This window comes from Pelophylax lessonae, assembly GCF_965119305.1.
Source record: "Pelophylax lessonae genome assembly, chromosome: 5".
Lineage (NCBI taxonomy): Eukaryota > Metazoa > Chordata > Amphibia > Anura > Ranidae > Pelophylax > Pelophylax lessonae.
Genome location: NC_138772.1, coordinates 127720649 through 127743934, shown reverse-complemented (window position 1 = coordinate 127743934; position 23286 = coordinate 127720649). Strand labels below are relative to the sequence as shown.

Here is a 23286-nt window from a genome sequence, read left to right as displayed (position 1 = left end):
TGGGAGCAATTCTGTTCACCTGTTGTCCAGTAACCCCTCCCTCCCCAACACACACCATACCATTATTATTATTATCATCCTGGTCCCCATCTGCTCTTTTAGGCCCCTATGTTGGGAGTTATTGGTTGGGTGTGTACAGAAGACATACAATAGCTCACAAAAGTGAGTACACCCCTCACATTTTTGTAAATATTTTATTATATCTTTTTATGTGACAACACTGACAAAATGACAGTTTGCTGCAATGTAAAGTAGTGAGTGTACAGTTTGTATAACAGTGTAAATTTGCTGTCCCCTCAAAATAACCCAACACGCAGCCATTAATGTCTAAACCGCTGGCAACAAAAGTGAGTACACCCCTAAGTAAAAAGGTCCAAATTGGGGCCAATTTGCATTTTCCCTCCCCGGTGTCATGTGACTCGTTAGTGTTACAAGGTCTCAGGTGTTAATGGGAGCAGGTGTGTTTAAATTTGGTGTTAGTGCTCTCAATTTCTCATACTGGTCACTGGAAGTTCAACATGGCACCTCATGGCAAAGAACTCTCTGAGGATCTGAAAAAAATTGTTGCTCTACATAAAGATGGCCTAGGCTATAAGAAGATTGCCAAGACCCTGAAACTGAGCTGCAGCACGGTGGCCAAGACCATACAGCGGTTTACCAGGACAGGTTCCACTCAGAACAGGCCTCGCCTCGCCATGGTCAACCAAAGAAGTTGAGTGCACGTGCTCAGCGTCATAGCCAGAGGTTGTCTTTGGGAAATAGACGTATGAGTGCTGCCAGCATTTCTGCAGAGGTTGAAGGGGTGGGGGGGGGGGTCAGCCTGTCAGTGCTCAGACCATACTCGGCACACTGCATCAAATTGGTCTGCATAGCTGTTATCCCAGAAGGAAGCCTCTTCTTAAGATGATGCACAAGAAAGCCAGCAGACCGTTTGCTGAAGACAAGCAGACTAAGGACATGGATTACTGAAACCATGTCCTGTGGTCTGAGGAGACCAAGATAAACTTATTAGGTTCAGATTGTGTCAAGCGTGTGTGGCAGCAGCCAGGTGAGGTGTACAAAGACAAGTATGTCTTACCTGCAGTCAAGATGGTGGTGGGAGTGTCATTGTCTGGGGCTGCATGAGTGCTACTGGAGGAACTACAGTTCATTGAGGGAACCATGAATGCCAATATGTACTGTGACATACTGAAGCAGAGCATAATCCCCTCCCTTCGGAGACTGGGCCGCAGGGCAGTATTCCAACATAACGACCCCAAACACACCTCTAAGACGACCACTGCCTTGCTAAAGAAGCGGAGGGTAAAGGTGATGGACTGGCCAAGCATATCTCCAGACCTAAACCCAACTGAGCATCTGTTGGGCATCCTCAAACGGAAGGTGGAGGAGCGCAAGGTCTCTAACATCCACCAGCTCCGTGATGTCGTCATGGAGGAATGGAAGAGGACTCCAGTGCCAACCTGTGAAGCTTTGGTGAACTCCATGCCCAAGAGGGTTAAGGCAGTGCTGAAAAATCATGGTGACCACACAAAAATTGACACTTTGGGCCCAGTTTGGACATTTTCACTTAGGTTTGTACTCACTTTTGTTGCAGTTTAGGCATTAATGGCTGTTGAGTTATTTTGAGGGGACAGCATATTTATAATGTTATACAAGCTGTACACTAACTATGTTACATTGTAGCAAAGTGTCATTTCCTCAGTGTTGCAACATGAAAAGATATAATAAAATATTTACAAAAATCTGAGGGGTGTACTTTTGTTATATACTGTACAAGCTGGCAGCTGGATGAATGCACCTACAGTTTGTAGAGATGTGGATAGTGAGAAGTTTTCTGTAGTCCCAACACACTTCCTGTCCTAGAGACAACACTACTCTTCCAAAAATACTGTAAATGTTATCACCGTCTTTACCAAATGAAAGATTGTGTTTACGCATGTTTCTTTTAACTGTTTGTTGTAGATCATGCATGATATGTTTTGTTTTTATTTTCATTTTAGCAGTTCCAAAATGGTTTTGTCGGAGGAAACCTGAATGAAACCTATACAGCACCAATTGAAATGGTAAACAGCACCCAAACCGCTCCACATTTACCATCGCATCATCTTCCTGCAAGCTCCAAGCTTTTTCCAGACATGTCAGGTGGATTAATGTGAGAAGAACCACCTTTGTGCGCGCCGTAGAACTCACCGCACACACTACAGTCTGATTATACAACTTCCTTTAGATCTACCAATAGCTATGTAGTTCAAGATCCTGCCTGAATGGATACATATTGTTTGGATAGTTTGGGTAGTTTGGGTAGGTCCTCATATTGCATAGTTTTGGTATATCTAAAGTTGATTGTACAAAGTTTGTATGGTCAAATTGTAAGGTGTAGAGTAAGCTTAAGGTGTGCTTCTGTTGGCCTCAATAAAAGAAGACTTAATGCTGAACATGCTTTAAAAGCCACATTACATCATAAAGCATTTATTTGGGCTATTTGCACTTTGTAGGCCGCCGGTGGCTTACACATTGGACAGGGCTGGCCAGGCCATACATGGAAGTAGAAAGAGCAAATTATGGAATTAAGCAGAATGTCTCTGCTTTTCCCATGATTCAAAGTTCATGTTATTTTTAGTGAAATTTTAAGTCATCATATTTTTGCTATCCAGTTCTATAATATATAACATCAAGATAAGGCAACATTTTATTTACCTCTTCACTGCTGTACAATCAAAATGTTTCTTAATAGAGCACTTAAACCCTTTGAGTACTATGGCATGATATATAGTTTTATATAAAATTTGCTTACCTCTTTAATTTTGACTTCTTCAAAGAAAAAAATCATGTAACAGAAGCACTTGAAGTGGCAGTTCCATTCACTGTATAAGGTTTATTGATGAACCTTAGGTTCTATTTTTTCATGTCAGTGTCCATATTTTTCTTCACACATGGCCATCTGCACATCACGGATGTGGATTTAGAACTACGCTTATAAAAGGGGGTGTAGCTAAATTTGAATGCCCATGGGCCTCTAAAAATGAAAATGTTGTAACTCTTTAAAAAACAGAGATTCAGAACAGATTTTATAATCTCTTTAGGATAATGACTTACAGAATAATTCTACAAAATGAAGATAATTCAGTAATAGGATTTGGTTAGACAGAACAGCAATTTTTTCATGAGAACATGGCCAGCGTTAAAACCAGTACAATCCTGCCTTATGCTGCTATTCAGACCATAGTCAAAGTCTAACAGAGCCTGAGTGAATTCATGGGGAAATCTGAGGGGTCTGTTTTCATCCTCACTTAATGCTTCATTTAGAATAAACTCTAACACTGGTCAAATATACAGAGGTGGCCCTTTACTCTTTAATATCAGCCAAGACAAGAACACTAAAATGGCTGCTTGCCTTATCAAATCCCTCTCCTTAGGAAAAGGCAGAGTTTTGGATGTGCTGCAGATTGCAGAACCTGCACTTATTTCACTGATTTCTCATCTAGAAGCAGTGTGCACTGTCTTAACCCAGACATTGAACATATGCAATGTCCTCTCTTGAAGTGTAAAATCATCTTTTAAATCATTAGTTCCTAGTTTTTGATGGTTTACTTTTTAGGCCAAAGTATATCAACAGTTTGATTGCATATCCTTTGTTACGGACAAAGGACAGGTTCTACTACATGTGGTTGCTAGATAGATCCAGGCATTTGATTCTCAGGCTGGGTCGCTGTTGGTCTCATTGGTTTGTTCAAAACAATTGATGAATGGCAGTAATATACAATTTCTGATTATATTTGCCATCCCTTTTATGTTCACAAACTTGTTAATACCTATATTTACAGTTAAAGACCACTTTCAGTGTTGCAGCACATGTGGTTTGTATTTGCTTGAGATTTCCTAAATTTTTGATTCATAGACATTAACTGGACAGTTCAGTTCTACCAACCAATGTGTAGTTTAAGGTGTAAACATGTTTTCGAGGACAAAGTTATTAACTTTGTTGGCTCCATTCAGCTGATTGCTTCTAAAGCTGGCCATGTGCTATATACAATTCAGATTTTTGCCTGAAGTTGTTCTCTACACTTTAGTTATAAGGCATTTGAAATTGACGAGTGAAGACCAGTCATTTTGAATTCTCCAGGTAAACATTTTTCTACTCATACTCCGTGCATTAGCAACCTACTAAAACTAGCTTACCACAGTTTTTCGTAGAACTGCTTAAAGATAATCTCGTGAAAACTGCAATGATTTTCTTTGCCAAGTACTGAATTAATAAATCAGTTTACTGCAATGCAGCAGGCCATACCCTTCCTGACCAACATAACCTATCCCATAAGCTATATCTGTTCCTGATTACATGCACCTCTTGATCAATATCTGGTAAGCATGGTAATGTAAGCTGACATCCTATTGCTATGGATTGCCTCACATAGTGTAATTGCTTCTTGGGACAAGCTTGTAAACAAAAAATATGCTGGTCCTTACTCGGATGTGACAACTGGATTTGATAAAATGACCATAGGTAACAGCTTGCAGCTGTAAGTTTTATTGATACGGGAATGGAAAGCAAGTGACCTGTCATTAAAGGAAATATATTTTGTAGGTGTCTAGTTTTATTCACAATTAGGTCCTGTTGCTAGTGAATTGTTCTGAACAAATTGTGCCAATGAACGAAGAGTGAAGCATGGTTGTGGGCTCAGTGTCACTCATGTTAATATATCTTCTGTGGAGTATTTAAATACAGTAGCTACTGAATGCATTGGCATACAGTGCACTATGAACATGTGTCTCATAATAAATGTAGCCGACACTGATTACTCTTTTAGCTAATGTTTTACCATTTTCATGGTTTTGCCATGGTAAAAGAAAGTCTGCATTGGTGTTCATGAACCAGTAGAAGTCTGGCTTCCAGCAGCCCAGAAAACAGAAAGAGCTGTGCGGTTCCTGATGCTTGATTAGCAGTTAAATGTATGGGCAGTAGCAGATTCTTTGAAATGCACAGAAATAGCAGCTGTGGTGGTTCAGCAAATCCATTTTTTTTCTGGAGGGCAGTGGGAGTTCCTTTCCTGCAGTGCTGTAGAAAAATCTGTGAAGTTAATGTCTGTATGGGTCATTGCTGTCAATGAAACAACTGTACAGGTCCCTTTTACGGTGACAATGTATAGTGCAGTGTTGCAATGAGGCCTTGTCATTCAAGAGTGGCCCTTGCACCGTTCTAGCCGTCCTCGGATATAAATGAGTGAATCACTAAAATGTTTCTTTATTAGAAATATTTTTCAAACTATTGTGTGAAAGCTTGCAGTTTTTAAATCTACCTATTAAAGTAAACTGGTGCTGAAATGTGCACAGGTAGTTAATAATTTTTAAGTTTAACATTCTAATAGTTTTCTGTTTCATAGCCTTACATTGGGAGCCATTTATGAAACTTGCTAAAGCTTAAAGGAAAGATATCACAAGTAAAATATATAGGCTGCTATTGCATCTGAGAATGCTGCTTGCTTAGCGGTCATGCTTGATTTTCTGTCATTTATTTATTTCTGATCACCAAGTATGCAACTCTGCTTGTTGCTCATCAGTAAAAAGAAAATATTAAAGCCAGGTGCCTATTACCAAATTGCATTTTCATTTTAGCAATGGCACCCAAAATATTTTAACAAATTACAAAATTTTAAGTTTTCAGTTTTTCATTCTGGATTACTAGGATTGTGGGGTAAAAAAAATAAAATGGATATATAAACTCATACATGTCAGGGGGCAAAACCACAAATAACTCAGAAAATGTCCTGTTTTTAGATTGCACTAATTTTTTAAATGTCCCCGTGTTTCTCCACAGTGACTTTGGGATATGAATAAGTTTGTTTTAGCCACAGACAGGCAAGCTTGAGACACAGAATCCTTCTTAGCCCCTCGTTCCCCATTCATATATATAAAAAAAAAAAAAATCTCATTGACCATTATGTTTCCCAGAAATAAAACTCAAATTGTTTTATCTTTAATATGATAACCTCTTCATCCCAGTGAAATCCTCCCTCATGTATAGATTGTGTTCATTTAGCTATGTTTGTACAACGCAAGATTTAAAGACTTGCGGTAAGGAAAGCAAAGTTTTGTAATATATTAATATTGTGCTTGCTTGTTTCTCCTTGTCAGCCTGGGAAGCCAAATATTACATTGGTATAGTGACCGTCTTTCCAAGCACTAGGAAAACAACCTGTGCCTTATCTTGTGTTTTTATTAATATTTTTTTTTATTTTATATCTCTATAACTCTATGCAATGTTTTTCAACATGTCAGCTTGTCCAGTCACCAAGGACGGTATATGCATTAGGGTTTGCTTGTACAGTAGAAAATTAAACAGTATTGACTTTTTTTTTTTTTCTTTTGGTTAGAGTGTAAAGAATGAAAGTAAAACCTTGTGTTATGTTTTTGGATTTTCTTTTTTCGAAAGCAGCAATCTATTGTGGAAATTTAAGATATGGAACCTTCACTATAACTGCACTTATTGGAGTCCTTGCTTGCTTGGAATGAAGGATTCCTGATTGCATATAGTATGCAAAATCTTCCAAGCTTCAGTTTAAGTGTGTTTCAAGCACTGTTTGTTGTTGTTTGTCATGAGAGCCTCTTTAAGATGAACGTAGCTTTGTCCTAGGCCTGTTACACTAAAATGCCCAAATGCAAGACTTTTTTTTTTTGTTAATTTTTATATATTAAAATAGCAAACAACATAAAATTGTGACCTCATTCTAGAGTTTTCTTGTACATAGTACTAAATGTTTGCGTTTAACTTTGCCATTTACAAATTACACAGTTTGCTAGCACAAGAGATATTTTAAAGTGTAGCCGTTACTTCTATAAAATGAAGATATTTTGTCAAGGAAACCAATCAAAAGAAGCCTGCAACATCAATTAGGAACCACTGACATCACCACAATATGGCTGATATCAGTTTCTAGTAAAATTGGGGTAGGCTTGGATTTGTTATCAAGCTCAATTTGGGCTCCATTGTGTGTAGGTGACAAACACTTTAAAATGTTCTTATTTAACTATGTAAAAAAAAAAAAAAAAAAGTTGAGTCCTGAGCAAAAACAAAAAAAAAAAAAAAGGAGAAAAAAAAAAATCACAGTGAAGGCTGCTTTGATGTGGAGCATAAACCCGCGTGTTGTTACATGTTATTATACCTGCTGAATTGTATTCTTTTTTTTATTTTAAGTAAGATGTAAAACCTAAACACAAATATATGTTCATGTAATGTTTCAGAGACCTTTTGTGGGGTCAAGACTTCTCTAAACACAATGTTGTTTTTTGATTGTTTTTCATAAGTCCTGTCTTTCACAAAGGTTTAAAAAAAATCAAATTTTTAAAGAATACAGCTTTGTAATTTTTTTTTATCTTTAAAGATTATTTGAAATGTAGATGCACCAATGTTTGGTGCAAAATGTTTGAAATAATAATAAAAAATGTATATGTTAAAGTGATTGCATTGTTTGTGTGTTGTCGTGTCTGTGAAATTAACAAAAGTAGTTTCTGTATTGTATATATTAGGACACGGTATTTTCGTCTCCATTGTGATGGTATTAAACTGCCACCTTCAGGTGATTGAAATATCCTCCTAGGCAAAAACCCTTCTCTGTTAGGCAAGGCTTCAGATTTTTTTTTTTTTTTGCTAATGTGTCACGTACCTGGTAGAAGAGCCTGACACAGTGAGGAAGGCCTATCTTACACTTCTGACTCGGGGCCCCTGATAGAGCAGACAGGAGGGGCAGGAGTACAGAGTGGCACGAGTGACTGTTGGTTTAGCTAGCAGCACGACTGGATTGACTCTTTGGTTCAAGCATGGGAAACCGTCAGTAGACCACAGCGGAGCAAGAGTGGCAGATGGCCACCAGTGAGCAGGAGCAGATCAGGTGCAGATACGTAGGAAGGAACAAAGTCCGGAGACAGGCCGAGTCCGTAACAGATCTGTGGAGCAGCAGCAAGGGGCACAGGCAGAAGCGAGGTCAGAGGCAGGCCAGGGTCAGTGCATGTGGAGTTTAGTAGTATTCAAGACAAGCAAGGTTGGTAACGGCAGCCCGATGCAAAGTAACAGGTTGCATGTATACATGGGAACGCTGTAGACAAGATAGCACTAAAGCATAGCACAGGCTCAGTTTAACTACTGGGCACTATTACCCTCTTCCTGCCCAGGTCAACTTTAAGCTTTCATCGTTGTTGCACTTTGAATGACAATTGTGCGGTCATGCAACACTGTACCCAAACAAAGTTTTTATGATTTTTTTTTTTTTTTTTTTTTTTGAGACAGGTAGAGCTTTCTTTTGGTAGTATTTAATTACCACTGGGTTTATTTTATTTTTTTGCTAAGTTTTTGTTATACAATGTTGTAAATAAGTAATTTTTCTACTTCACTGATAGGCTGCACTGATGAGGAGGCACTAATATGCAGCATTGATGGGCACTAACAGGCGGCACTGATGGGCAGCACTGATGAGCAGGCACTGAAAGGCAGCACTGACTGGTGTCACTGCTGGGCATTGTTGGGGCTGCACTAATAATCCATTGCCCTGATTATCTGTTCCAAACTTCCATCATAGGAAGTAGTCTGTGGGATGTATCCTGGCTTTTCTCTAGTCTGAACCAACATCTGGCCATTTGTACCATTAAGTAGTAAATATCAGCCTTGGCCATTCTGTTTCAGTGGCGGTTACCCTCTTATTTTTCTTTTAAGGCCTTTGTGCAGGGTATTGCTACCTGTGTGCGTTCCCCTGTGACACCATGGTTTAGTAACCTGTTTTTTAGTTTTTTTTTTAATTTAAACTTCAGGGGCTGCCCGTTGAACCCAGTCAGAATTTCCCCTTGCCCAGCCTCTCTCGCCTTTCTTGTTGCTGTCACCTCTGCACCGTGGGTCTCTGAGCGTGCAGCCTTAGTCTGTAAAGTGCCTTTTCTATCATTATGCTAAGAGAAGGTTGTTCTGTGGCCTAAGGCCTCCTTTCTCCCCAAGGTGTTAGGATAAGGTCCTTATATGTGTAGAAGAACAGGGTCTGTCTAGTCCTATATATATATATATATATATATATATATATATATATATATATATATATATATATATATATATATATATATAATTTTTTTTTTTTGTCAAAAATATTTTTTGCACCAAAACCCGTCTTGGACTTTAAGGACAGGCCACTGTAGTATGAAAGTATAATTTGATTAATCCATATAAAACATTAAGAAATTGGGCAAAATACATGCGTTTAAAAGACACATGCATATAGAATAGTTTGTTGGTACCCATTACATGTACAAAAAGGACAATGTGTGATCGCCTATGGTGAAACCCAGCTGGCCGCCATACATTGTATGTAAACACCTGACATGTTTCGGACTGTTAGTGTGAAGTCCTTCTTCAGAGATTTAGTAGTAGGTACTTGTACATTCTTTTTTTTTTGTTTAATATTTGTTTATTGAAACACATAAAAAGGAAGTTACAATTAAAACATAATGTGAACATGAAAGAAAAAAAGACAATGAAATGACCAAGTACCAATCGGGGTTACAGTTCAAAGGACAAGTAATTTAAGGCCGTAGGCCAACTCTAGTACAAGGGAATGTACTTGTACATTCTAAAACACAAACGTGCTATTAGTAATGGAGTATATCAATGTTTCTTTATGTAATAACTATATAGTAAAAACATAATAGTATCACAGTAGTACATTCTCTGCAATGGTTATGTTATACTTACAATAACAGCTACAAAATACATTTACATTGGATATGCGAAAAAATAAGGTAATTGTTTGCCAAATAAATGTGCGTGATGTCGGACTCAACATTGGCGTATGTAGGCACAATCGAAGGGGAGTAGATTATGCAGTCACAGGGACCCAATAGCGGAAAAACTGCCTATTTGCCACATGACCAGAAACTGAATCTGGTCTTCCAATGACGTCTTTTCTATGACGAAACGCGTCAAGTTGTAACGCACGCTGCCTGGTTCTGGGCCCATAGTTGAACTGCACGCCACTCTCCCCACTTCCGGGTACGGCGCGGCTTCCTCAACAGACTCCACGGATAGCCGCAAGGCACTGAGCCTACACGGGAGAAAAATTAAGTAATTTTTGGAGTAATATTTTTTTAATAAAGATGGAACGCTTTAAACCTACGGCACTGAGGAGCCTCTTCCTTTCTATACCCACAAGTACAAATAGATGAAAACCGCGGATATCCATCCATCCCCAGGAGATCTGAGCTGCAAGTGTGAGAAAACACCAAAGCCTTAACTGATCCTTTGCTGGCGTACGCTAGCTAGGATCAATACCATCTGGTAAGTGTGCCATCTTACCATAATTTGTTGGTGGTGAAGTGGAGGGTAACATCATCACTACTGTATATGTGCATGCATCATCACCTGACCCAGCTCTACCAACCTATATAAAGGACTCACCTTTTTTTCTGCACCATTGTTTGCAATATATTTATTTGCGCATTTTTTCTAGCATTAATAATAATGGGCTTTAATCAATACTCACTTATGTATTAATATGTAAGCACTTTTATTTTTGCTGCTTCACATTGCACTTTATATACTGGCAATTTTGCACATGTATTTATTATTCCTATGTTATTAATCATTCGCACTTTGTATTCACTTTAAACTGACTGTGAGCAGTCCGCTTTACTTTAAGCACTTTGTCATAAGGTAGCAATACCATAGCACTTTATATTTACTTATTTTTATTGCATTACTTTTTATACAGACATATACTATTAGTAGGACGTCAATGCCCTCTAACACTGGGTTTAGCGCAGTTTTCACATATTTCTTACTGAAAAGTGTACAGTATAGAATGCACTTTGTATTTGGTTGGGGCTCCTTTTGCATGAATTACTGCATCAATGCAGCCTAGCATGGAGACGATCAGCCTGTGGCACTGCTGAGGTGTTATGGAAGGCCAGATTTCTTTGATGGCGGCTTTCAGCCCAGCTACATTGTTGGATCTGCTGTCTCTCTTCTTCCTCTTGACAATACCCCACAGAGTCTCTATGGGGTTTAGGTCAGGCAAGTTTGCTGGCCAATCAAGCACAGTGATACCATGATCATTAAACCGGGTATTGGTACTTTTGGAATTGTGGGCAGGTGCCAAATCCTGCTTGAAAATTAAATCAACATTTCCATAAAGCTGGTCAGCAGACGGAAGCATGGAGTGCTGGAGAATTTCCTGGTAGAGTATTGCGCTGACTTTGGACTTGATAAAACACAGTGGACCAACACCAGCAAATGACATGGCTCCCCAAATCATCATGGACTGTGGAAAATTTTGCATTTCATTTGGAAATCAAGGTCCCAGAGTCTGGAGGAAGTGTGGAGAGACCCATAATCCAAGTTGCATGAGGTCCAGTGTGAAGTTTCCATAGCCAGTGATGCTTTGGGAAGCCATGTCATCTGCTAGTGTTGGTCCACTGTGTTTTTTCAAGTCCAAAGTCAATGCAGCCCTCTACCAGGAAACTCTAGATCACTTCATGCTTCCCTCTATCGTTCATTGACGGATGCAGTTCTCTCTAATCCATATCAGTAGGGTAATACTGCCCCCTACAGGAGTAGGACACTAGGCAGAAAAAAGTTTTGGCTACGCCTATGGGCAGTCCCGGATGGTACACCCTCTCTCTTCCTGCATAGGATGTCAGTTTTAATCTGCCTAGTCAGGAGTAAGGACCTAGTTCCTTGCTGGGATCTCTGGTCCTGGCATATAAAGTATTTTTTTATGTAGATTTTTTTAGCTAGCCTTTTTTTCTCGAACTTTTTTTTTCCTGTGAGATCTTCAAGCAATTATGCCGGACTGGGCGACAGACTGGACCCCCATATCCAGTGGTCACCCCAGTCTGGCCAGTGAGCGCACGCAGGCCATAGCTCCGCGTTTGGTCAGCCGCGACATGGTCCCACTGAACGGGGACTGGCCCCGCGAGTTAAACGTCTCGCCAGGACGCCACACACGACAGGGTCTAGGCTTAAGTCGCAGTGTTCCTATTTGGCCAACAGCCCCCCTGATCTGGTGGCGTGGGGTCCTGTCAGGAGATGGCACCTGCCTGTGTTCCCGGTATGGTGAGTAAATGTTCCCCCCCTTCCCTGGCAGATTTTGGGGTGGACGCAGGCCCTCTCCCTGGGATGGTCAGACCCTCACACTCCTGGGTTTCCCTCTATCCTGTGGTGACCCCCTCTCCTCTCCACCACCACCTCTACCCCCCTTCCCCCTCCCACGTGGAGGACAGTTTGGACCTACCTGAGGCTGGGGTCTAGTGTGCAGGCCGCATGGATGGCCGGGGGAGTGCGCTATCCGCGATGCTCGACCGATCGTGCCTTGGTGGGGTTTTCTGCAGTGGATGGTGTGGATGGGTGTTTGGGGATCCCCCTGTGGGTCCCGATTACCGCGATTCCCACACAGAATGTTGTAGCCTCTGTCTGCTTCTATGGCGGCGGCCATCTTGGTAAACCCATTTTCGGCCATTTTGCGGTAGATTCTTTTGCTGTGGAGGCCGGTGGGAGTGCTTGGAGGACAGTGAGTTATGGGCGTGGTCTCTCCCTCTCTGTGGGGGTCTGTTAGCGCTCCCCTGACCTTCAGGGGGCGATGTAGCGCTGTGGTGCCGCTTTAAAAAAAAAAGTAATTTTTGTCCTTTTTTTTTTTAAATTGCTGGCGGGTTCCTCAGGTTTAGTATGGACCCTGCAGACCATTTGATCCCACCTGACCCCCTCATGAAGGCCGCAGGGCCTTCCGGATCTCCACTGTCCGTCAATGCCTTTTTGGCAGTTCGGGAAGCATTTGGGCCCGGGTGAAGGTGGTAGGTGCACTAAAATGTTTCTCCGCCTACCCCTGATGTCTCAGAGTCTGAGTCTGGCTCAACCGCCACAGACGTTGGGCCTCCCTGCCGGGTCTTTTACCTCGCACCCTATCTCCTCGGATGATGATGACATTTCCACCTCCCCTTGACCGAAGTGTTAATCTGCGGATCAAACTTCTAAGACTGTCTTAATGGATCTCCTTTTTCGGGGGATCGCCTGTTTGGCTCTGCCCTGGATGACATTATATAAGGGTCTCACGGGGGAAATAGTGTTTTCTTCCACAGGCTAACAAGGGTAAGGGCCTTCGTCGGAGTCGGGGTTCTTCCCTTTCGGCTCTCAAACAGTTTCTTCGTCCCTTGGGTAAGGTCGATGTGGCGATGTCCTTCAAGACTTCCGCGTGTGGTTCCAAAGGACCCTGGTCTGAAGAACATGAGATTGTTTTTTTCCAGACCTGCAGACAAGGCCTACTCGGCTTGAAGGTGCTTCCTCATCCTTCTAGGGGGTGGTTGGAGGTCCTTGCCGGTCAAGGACCTGCGGCTGGCCCAGATCCCAGGCTGACTGGGTTCAGGAGGTCATGCAGTCCAGTTGCAAGATCGAGTTTCGATCCGTTTATTTCCGGTAAGGTTTTTTCCCTTCCAATGTACGGCTGTCCCCGGATCTGGTTCAATAAGCTGGACCAACTGGTCCTTTGATGGTTCCGTGCAGATCAAAAATTTAAGTTGGTATTGGTTCGCACGGTGGTGGCTTCCCTGCATCAGGGGGATTCCTGGCCTCCATAGACCTCAAGCTGCCTACCTTCACATCCTGTAATGTTCGGGACACCTACGGGTTCTACGTTTTTTGCCGTGGAGAAGGATCTCTATCGGTTTGTGGCGTTACCCTTTGGTCTCGCTTATGCTACTAGGGTCTTCACATCGGTGTTGGCTCCGGTCCTGGCGCTGTTGCGGCAGCAGGGCGTATCAGTCCGGGGTTCCTGGCCGATCTGCTTTTCTGTGTGGAGTCACCACGAGAACTCTGGAGGAGTTCAGATGGATTCTGAACCTTCAGAAGTCATCCCTAGTCCCTTCCATGAGACTGGACTATCTGGGCCTGACTTTGGACTCTCAGTCAGGGTGTTATCTCCCTCCGGGGAAAAATTCTTGGAACTTCAGACTGCGGTTCAACTGTTACTCTCCCACACATGGTCGTCCCTTCTGACCTGTATGAGAGTTCTGGGACTGATGGTGCTGTCTTTGGAAGCGGTCCCTTTCACTTAATCCCTCTCGGGGATCCCCCAGAAGGCGATCCTTCCTGAATGGGACTAGAATCCAAACTCTCTGGACTTTCGGATCCGGCTGAGCTGGCTGACCAGGGAGTCTTGAGCTGGAATCCTTCCTCCCCTTTTTCCTGAACACTTATGACCGCGGATGCAAGCCTGTCCAGGAGGGGGGGAGTCCTTGGCAGGTTCTCTGCTTCAGGAATATGGTCCCTGGAGGATCCAGGTTACCGATCAATTTCCTGGGGCTGAGAGTGATCCGGCTTTGCCTGGTTCACTGGATCGGGCACCTGCAGCTGCCCGGTGCACATTCAATCGACTACGCCACGATAGTGGCTTATGTCATTCGCCAAGGGGGCACCAAGGGTGTCCTTGCGGCCTTGAAAGTGTAAATTCTTCGTTGGGCAGTGTGCCTTGTTCCAGCTCTTCAGCTGTTCCCTTTCCAGGGGTGGAAACCTTGGTGGGCAGGTTGCCTCAGTCGACAGGCCTTGGATGGATGGGAATGGTCCCTTCATCTGGAGGTGTTTCAGCAGTTGTGCCTTCATTGGAGGCACTCCAGACGTGGACCTGTTGGCGTTGCAACTACAGGATAGTGCTGCGGTTTGTGGCCTGCTCCCGGGACCCTCTTGTGAGTGCAATGGTGGCACCATGGGTTCTGTCATGGGCAAGAATATTTGCGAAGTTCAACTTGAACGATGCTGCGGATTTTAGCATGGTCACCTGCTCACGGCTGCCGCTGGCATGGTCGTGTGTGCGTGCTCACGGATGGACCAAGTCAGTATAAGCTGCAGTCTGCCTTTCCTCCTCCCAAGTTGCTGCTGAGAATTTTTTGCAGGATCGAGGTGGAAGAGATTCCGGTCTTTCTCGTGGCTCCAGACGGGCGTCGCTGAGCTTGGTACACTGGCCTGGTCAGGCTAGCCGCAGACGCTCCTTGGAGAATTCCTCTCAGGGAGGAGTTATTGTCTCCAGGGCCCATCTCCCGTCCGACTTTACTATCGCTGACTTTGCTGACTACTTGGCTGTTGAATGCCAGGTGCTGAAGGTCGGGGGTTGGCTGCTTCAGTGTTTCCCACCCTGCTTGAAGCATGGGAATCAACTTCTAGGCTGATTTTTGTTCATCATACGAGACAGTCGTATATTGCGTGGGCTCCCCCTCGCTTTTACTCGGTGGCCTGGATCTTGGCTTCCTTCAACGGGAAGTTGATCACAAGTTGGCCTTGAGTACTGTCAAGGGTCAGGTTTCAGCTTTGGCAAATTTATTCCAAAGGCCGTTGGCCGCCTGTGCCCTGGTGCGTGACTTCTTCCAGGGGGTGCGACACTTGGTACTCCGTCACCCACTGGGGACTTTGATTTGGTGCAGTCAGTTGTTTTAGACCCTCTGTGAGTATTTGAGGGTATCCCCTGCCTACCTTATTACAGAAGGTGGCCTTCTTGGTTGCTGTCACTCTATGCACAGGTGTTGGCACTGGCGATATTGTCCTGTCGTTTTCCCTATATGTTGATCATGGGGCCAAGTGGTACTTCGTCCGGATCCGTCCTTCCTTCCGAAGGTGGTTTCTGGTGTTCACTTGCACGGGGTCCTTGTATTCCCATTTTGTGTCCTGAGCCCTTACATCCTAAGGAATGTGTATTGCTTACTCTTTTTAGAGTGCGGGCACTCAAGGTGTACTTGATGACTACTGTGTCTTTTTGTAAGTCAGGTTGGCTCTCTGTACTTATGGATGGTCCGTGAACGAGACTTCCTGCATCTGCTGCGTCTATTCCCGGATGGATTGGACAGACGGTGGTCCAGGTTTATTTAATTAAGGGTTAGGTCCTACCTTTCCCCGTTTTGGCACGTTCTACTCGGGCGCCTAGTTTTTCCTGGGCCTTTCGTTTTGTAGGCATCTGTGCTCCAGGTTGCAAGACGGCTACCTGGTAGTCTGTTCACACCTTTACTACGTTTTATAAGGTGGATGTGCTGGCATCTGCAGATGCCTCTTTTCGGCCACAAGGTTTTTTGCTGGCTGCTGTTTGGAGGGCTTTTGATTTTCCTTGAGGGTGTTTACTGTTTGTTTCAGGTGGGCCTCATCTTTTGTTCTGATGAGTCCTATGTTGCCTGGTCGGCTATGTTTGGTCTTCGGGATTTGTTCTTTTCTGCTGTTCCCACCCCTCATTTTATGGCACTGCTTTGGGATGTCCCTACTGTTATGGATCAGAGAGAACTGTGTCCCTCAATGAACGATAGAGAACTGGATTTTTGACTTACCGTAAAATCCTTTTCTCTTAAGTTCATTGACGGACGCAGTACCCGCCCCTCTATTTTGAGTTGGGTTGGTGTTTCTTTTCTGAACCTGCTTTGATACAAAACTAACATCCTATGCAAGAAGAGATAGGGTGTACCATTAGGCGTAGCCAGAACCTTTTTCTGCCTAGTGTCCTACTCCTGTAGGGGGCAGTATTACCCTACTGATATAGATCAGAGAGAACTGCGTCCATCAATGAACTTAAGAGAAAAGGATTTTACGGTAAGTAAAAAATCCAGTTTTCCATGGCACCTGCCAAAAGTACAATTACCTGGTTTAATGATAATGGCATCACTGTGCTTGATTGGCCAGCAAACTCGCCTAACCTAAACCCCATAGGGAATCTGTGGGGTATTGTCAAGAGGAAGCTGAGACACCAGACCGAACAATGCAGATGAGTTGAAAGCCACTATTAAAGAAGTCTGGGGTTCCATACCACCTCAGCTGTGCCACAGGATGATTACCTTCATGCTATGCCGCATTGAAGAAGTAATTCATGCAATAGAAGCCCGACCAAGTATTGAGGGCATACTATACTGTACATAGACATACTTTTTAACAAGCCAACATTTTTGTATTTAAAATCCTTCTTTTTTTTTTTTTTTATTGGTCTTATGTAATAATCTAATTTTCTGAAATACCGAATTTTGGGTTTTCACTAGCTGTAAGCCATATTCATCAAAATTAAAAGAAAGAAAATGCTTGAAATATATCACTCTATGTGTAACGCATCTATATAAAATATGGAAATGTCACTTTTTGAATTGAATTACTGAGATAAATTACTTTTTGATGATATTCTTATTTTATGAGATGCACCTATAAATCATCTAAATCTTTCAATAAATATAGTTCTAACTGTAAAGAAAACATCAAATAGAAATCAATATATGTATAAAAGATATACATGTATAAAGATCACACAAAAGGTAACTATCTCTAATGGGGACAAAAAGTAATTGGGAGGAGAGTGCAAGAAAAAAAATTATTATATTTATATACGTATCATACCTTAATCCAAAAAAGATAGGTATATGGAACATCAGCCGTAAAAACAGAAAAATAAGTCTCCAGAATTACGCCAGCCAGCCCGCCCATGGGAGAAACCCACATCTATATAAGCCAAAACCAAAAAACATTTATGATGGTGGTAAAATGACCAGAAATAAGAAATCCTTTTTAAATAGACTTCTCAAAGATAAGAAACAAGTAAGTAATAAATAATATAAACTGTAGGCAACCGCTGTTACCAAAAAGAAGGATGCAAGCAAATCCCAGTGTTTTGCAGATGTAATATAGGTCGGCGCTGTGTATGTATAGGCCAAAAAGAGTTTATGATGTGCCGACCAAACCGAGTGGGTGTACAAAGAGCTCACCCACCATCAAACAGACACCTTGAAAACATGTAGAATATAGCTGTATAAATTGTACCACCAGAGAATAGATGTAATGTCTTAGCAAAATATCTATGCAATGATTCCAAAACCTCTTGCTTTGATTTACTTCAATCTGGGTAAGAAGACCCTGTGTCATTACAGGCATAATCCACAATGTAAGCCTTAGCATTCAGCCTATACATAGGAGGTGGGCGTTCCAAGAACCCCCACACGCCCCAAAGCTATGGGCAGCTCCTCTCCCTTCCATTTGCTGGCTGCCGTGTGGATTACAAAATGGCACCAGAAGGGGGAAAACACCCCATGGAACCTTTCAAGGTGACATGCTATATATGAACATTAGTGATTTATATGTATATTTTTCTGATATTTAGGAGCATTATTTCAAACAAATATATTGATTCCTCAATATCTGAGAAAGGAGTAAACTTGCACTTGTGAGGGGGGTACTCATGTATTGTGTTCACTAGTCAAAGTGAGAGGTTTTGGATCCATTGTTTGGATAGTTTGCTAACAAATTACATCTGTTCTCTGGTGATACAATATATACCTATATTTTACGTGTTTTCAAGGTGTCTGATGATGGGTGAGCTTTTTTTACGCCCACCGCGTTTGGCCGGCACTCTAATTGGCCTATACATACACAGCACCAACCTATATTACATCTGCAAAACGCTGGGTTTTGCGTGCATCCTTCTTTTTGATAAGAGCGGTTGTCTACATTCTATATTATGTATTACTTGTTCCCCATCTATGAGAAGTCTATTTAAATAGGATTTCTTAGCCTGGTCATTTTACCACACCTCTTAAATGTTTTTTTTTTTTTTTTTTTTTTTGTTTTGACTTATATATACAGTTGTGTTCATAAGTTTACATTCCCTGGCAGAATTTAATTTCCTGGCCATTTTTTCTGAGAATATGAATAACACAAAAACTTTTCTTTCACTCATGGTTAGTGTTTAGCTGATGCCATTTATTATCAATCAACTGTGTTTACTCTTTTTAAATCATAATGACAACAGAAACTACCCAAATCACCCTGATCAAAAGTTTACATACCCTGGTGATTTCGGCCTGATAACATGCACACAGGTTGACACAAAGGGGTTTGAATGGCTAATAAAGGTAACAATCCTCACCTGTGATCTGTTTGCTTGTAATTGGTGTGTGCGTATAAAAGGTCAAGGAGTTTCTGGACCCCTGATAGACCCTTGCATCTTTCACCCAGTGCTGCACTGACATTTCTGGATTCTGAGTCATGGGGAAAGCAAAAGAATTGTCAAAGGATCTGTGAGAAAAGGTAGTTGAACTGTATTAAACAAGAAAGGGATATAAAAAGATAATCCAAATTGAGAATGCCAATCAGCAGTGTTCAAACTAATCAAGAAGTGGAAAATGGGGGGGGGGGGTTCTGTTGAAACCAAACCATAATCAGGTAGACCAACTAAAGTTTCAGCCACAACTGCCAGTAAAATTGTTCGGGATGCAAAGAGAAACCCACAAATAACTTCAGGTGAAATACAGGACTCTCTGAAAACGTAGTGTGGCTGTTTCAAGAGGCACTTTAAGCAAGATCAGCTGCATGGTTGAGTCGCCAGAAGAAAGCTGTTATTACGCAAATGCCACAAAGTATCCCGCTTACAATATGCCAAACAGCACAGAGACAAGCCTCAAACCTTCTGGCACAAAGTCATTTGGATTGACGAGACCAAACAAAATTGAGCTTTTTGGCCACAACCATAAATGCTACATTTGAAGAGGAGTCAACAAGGCCTATGATGAAAGGTACACCATTCCTACTGTGAAACACGGAGGTGGATTGCTGATGTTTTGGGGATGTGTGAGCTACAAAGGCACAGGAAATTTTGTCAGAATTGATGGCAAGATGAATGCAGTATGTTATCAAAAAATACTGGAGGAAAATTTGCATTCATCAGCCCAGAAGCTGCGCATGGGACGTACTTGGACATACGAACATGACAATGATCCTAAACACAAGGCCAAGTCGACCTGTCATTGGCTACAGCAGAATAAATTGAAGGTTCTGGAGTGGCCATCTCATCATTGAGCCACTCTGGGGAGTTCTCAAACGTGCAGTTCATGCAAGACAGCCCAAGAATTTACAGGAACTGGAGGCTTTTTGCCAGGAAAAAGGGGCAGCTTTACCATCTGAAAAGATAAAGATCCTCATCCACAAATGCCACAAAAGACTTCAAGCTGTCATTGATGGTAAAGGGGGCAATACACGGTATTAAGAACTGGGGTTTGTTTGATCAGGGTCATTTGGGTAGTTTCTGTTGTCATTCTAATTTAAAAAGAGTAAACAGTTGATTGATAATAAATGGCTTCAGCCAAACACTAACCAGGAGTAAAAGAAAAGTCTGTGTTATCATTCATATTCTCTGAAAAAATGGCCAAGAAATCATAAATTCTGCCAGGGTATGTAAACTTATGAGCACATTTGTGTGTGTGTGTGTGTGTGTGTGTGTGTGTGTGTATTTATATGTATGTATGTATGTGTGTGTATATATATATATATATATATATATATATATATATATATATATAGGGCCTTGCGAGGGTATTCGGCCCCCTTGAACTTTGTGACCTTTTGCCACATTTCCGGTTTCAAACATAAAGATATAAAACTAATTTTTTGTGAAGAATCAACAACAAGTGGGACACAATCATGAAGTGGAACGAAATTTATTGGATATTTCAAACTTTGCTAACAAATAAAAAACTGAAAAATTGGGCGTGCACAATTATTCAGCCCCTTTACTTTTAGTGCAGCAAACTCTCTCCAGAAGTTCAGTGAGGATCTCTGAATGATCCAATGTTGACCTAAATGACTAATGATGATAAATAGAATCCACCTGTGTGTAATCAAGTCTCCGTATAAATGCACCTGCACTGTGATAGTCTAAGAGGTCCGTTTAAAGCGCAGAGAGCATCATGAAGAACAAGGAACACACCAGGCAGGTCTGAGATACTGTTGTGGAGAAGTTTAAAGCCAGATTTGGATACAAAAATATTTCATAAGCTTTAAACATCCCAAGGAGCACTGTGCAAGTGATAATATTGAAATGGAAGGAGTATCAGACCACTGCAAATCTACGAAGACCTGGTCGTCCCTCTAAAATTTCAGCTCATACAAGGAGAAGACTGACCAGAGATGCAGCCAAGAGGCCCATGATCACTCTTGATGAACTGCAGAGATCTACAGCTGAGGTGGGAGACTCTGTCCATAGGACAACAATCAGTCGTATACTGCACAAATCTGGTCTTTATGGAAGAGTGGCAAGAAGAAAGACATTTTTTAAAGATATCCATAAAAAGTGTCGTTTAAAGTTTGCCACAAGCCACCTGGGAGACACACCAAACATGTGGAATAAGGTGCTCTGGTCAGATGAAACCAAAATCAAACTTTTTGACAACAATGCAAAACGTTATGTTTGGCGTAAAAGCAACACAGCTCATCACCCTGAACACACCATCCCCACTGTCAAACATGGTGGTGGCAGCATCATGGTTTGGGCCTGCTTTTCTTCAGCAGGGACAGGGAAGATGGTTAAAATTGATGGGAAGATGGATGGAGCCAAATACAGGACTATTCTGGAAGAAAACCTGATGGAGTCTGCAAAAGACCTGAGACTGGGACAGAGATTTGTCTTCCAACAAGACAATGATCCAAAACATAAAGCAAAATCTACAATGGAATGGTTCACAAATAAACATATCCAGGTGTTAGAATGGCCAAGTCAAAGTTCAGACCTGAATCCAATCGAGAATCTGTGGAAAGAACTGAAAACTGCTGTTCACAAACGCTCTCCATCCAACCTCACTGAGCTCGAGCTGTTTTGCAAGGAGGAATGGGCAAAAATTTCAGTCTCTCGATGTGCAAAACTCATAGAGACATACCCCAAGCGACTTACAGCTGTAATCACAGCAAAAGGTAGCGCTACAAAGTATTAACTTAAGGGGGCTGAATAATTTTGCACGCCCAATTTTTCAGTTTTTTATTTGTTAAAAAAGTTTGAAATATTCAATAAATTTCGTTCCACTTCATGATTGTGTCCCACTTGTTGATTCTTCACAAAAAATTACAGTTTTATATCTTTATGTTTGAAGCCTGAAATGTGGCAAAAGGTCGAAAAGTTCATAGGGGCCGAATACTTTCGCAAAGCACTGTATGTCTATGTTGTCCAATGACACAATGTCCTTATACAGTTGATGTAACACTGTTCTACAATAACATAGATACAGATTTATAGACAAATTATGAGCATTTAGGAATGATTCTTCCTCAGTTGTAGAAATCCTTAGAAGATAATTTACAATAACATGCATACTAATTCCATGACCTTTCGTTGCCAAGTATGAATTTATATAAGCCCTCTACAGGCCAGAATCATTTGTTTTACAGTTCAGACCTTCCATGTCGTATAGATCTGGCAGGAGTTTGATTTTTTTCTTTTTTTTTTTTTCTTTCCTTTTTGTGAAAACCTGATTTTCCTATATGCCTTTTATCCAGAGTGCATCTCAATGTATCTAGCTTAACATACTGTATATGCTAGCAGAGTTTCAGTAATCTTCCCCCTCCAAAGCACCAATGGCCACGGGATGATCACACAGGCAGATTTTGTCATGATTGACTGGCTGATATTGGGAAAAAGAGCAACCAGAATTAACTCTCCTAACTCATACAGTACAGTACAGCACAAAGGCATATTCTTAAACAACTGGGTTATATGTTGCTAACTTCAGGTAACTGGACAGAACTGTAAGGACCCCCATAAAAACCCCTTCCACTGACGGTTATCCTTAGTTTTTTGTTAGTGTCATTAGGTCATGGATATTTTTTTCCTCTTTTTATTTTATTTTACATTTTCTGCTCCAACTTGGCTACATGCCAGTCTTTATGGCTACTTCCACAGCTTCCAGATCAGTACCCTAGGCATGCCACTGGGACTATACTCGGGCCCAACCAAAATGATGCAAGATGTGGGGCTTGTAAAATTGCTTTAGGCACCTAGATTCTGCTTTAGGTGCTCTTCCTTGGCATGTTGTGCAATACGTTGAGTTAACCGCAGGGTGCTATACAGGTCCAGGGCAGTGGTGATCCATGCAGGTGTTACTGAGTCCCTGAAGCCCCTTTGGGGGTATACTCTTCAAGAAAATGAAGTGGGGGAGCCACATTCTCCTTAAATATTGCTACCATGTTCTTTTTGTAGATTGGTGAGTAAGGGACCTGTTCCCTATAAAAACCCAAAACCCACCCCATGTGTCCCATAGCCAATCCCTTTAAGCCTATATGGGGGATACAATGATTTTTTTTATGTTGGAGAATATATATATATATATATAATATATATACAGTGCCTTGCAAAAGTATTCACCACCCTTGCCATTTTTCATGTTTTGTTGCCTCACAACCTGGAATTAACATGGATTGTTTGGGATTTGCATAATTTAATTTACAGAACATGCCCACAACTTTGAAGATGTTTTCTTTTTGTTTTTTTTTATTGTGAA

General features: G+C 41.7%; 1 protein-coding gene across 2 annotated transcripts in view; it reads left to right on the top strand.

Moving 5' to 3' along the window:
* The window catches only part of AHR (aryl hydrocarbon receptor), a 214296-nt gene extending 211500 nt beyond the window's left edge, over positions 1-2796 (top strand). The window contains exon 11 of one of the 2 annotated variants that reach the window (XM_082258401.1): positions 2004-2796. In XM_082258401.1, coding sequence (XP_082114527.1) covers positions 2004-2156 — 153 coding nt within the window. In that variant the 3' untranslated portion in view covers positions 2157-2796. Of the gene's footprint in view, positions 1-2000 lie in introns of both variants that reach the window. The other variant, XM_082258400.1, reaches the window with a different exon arrangement.
* Positions 2797-23286: the final 20490 nt, after the last annotated feature.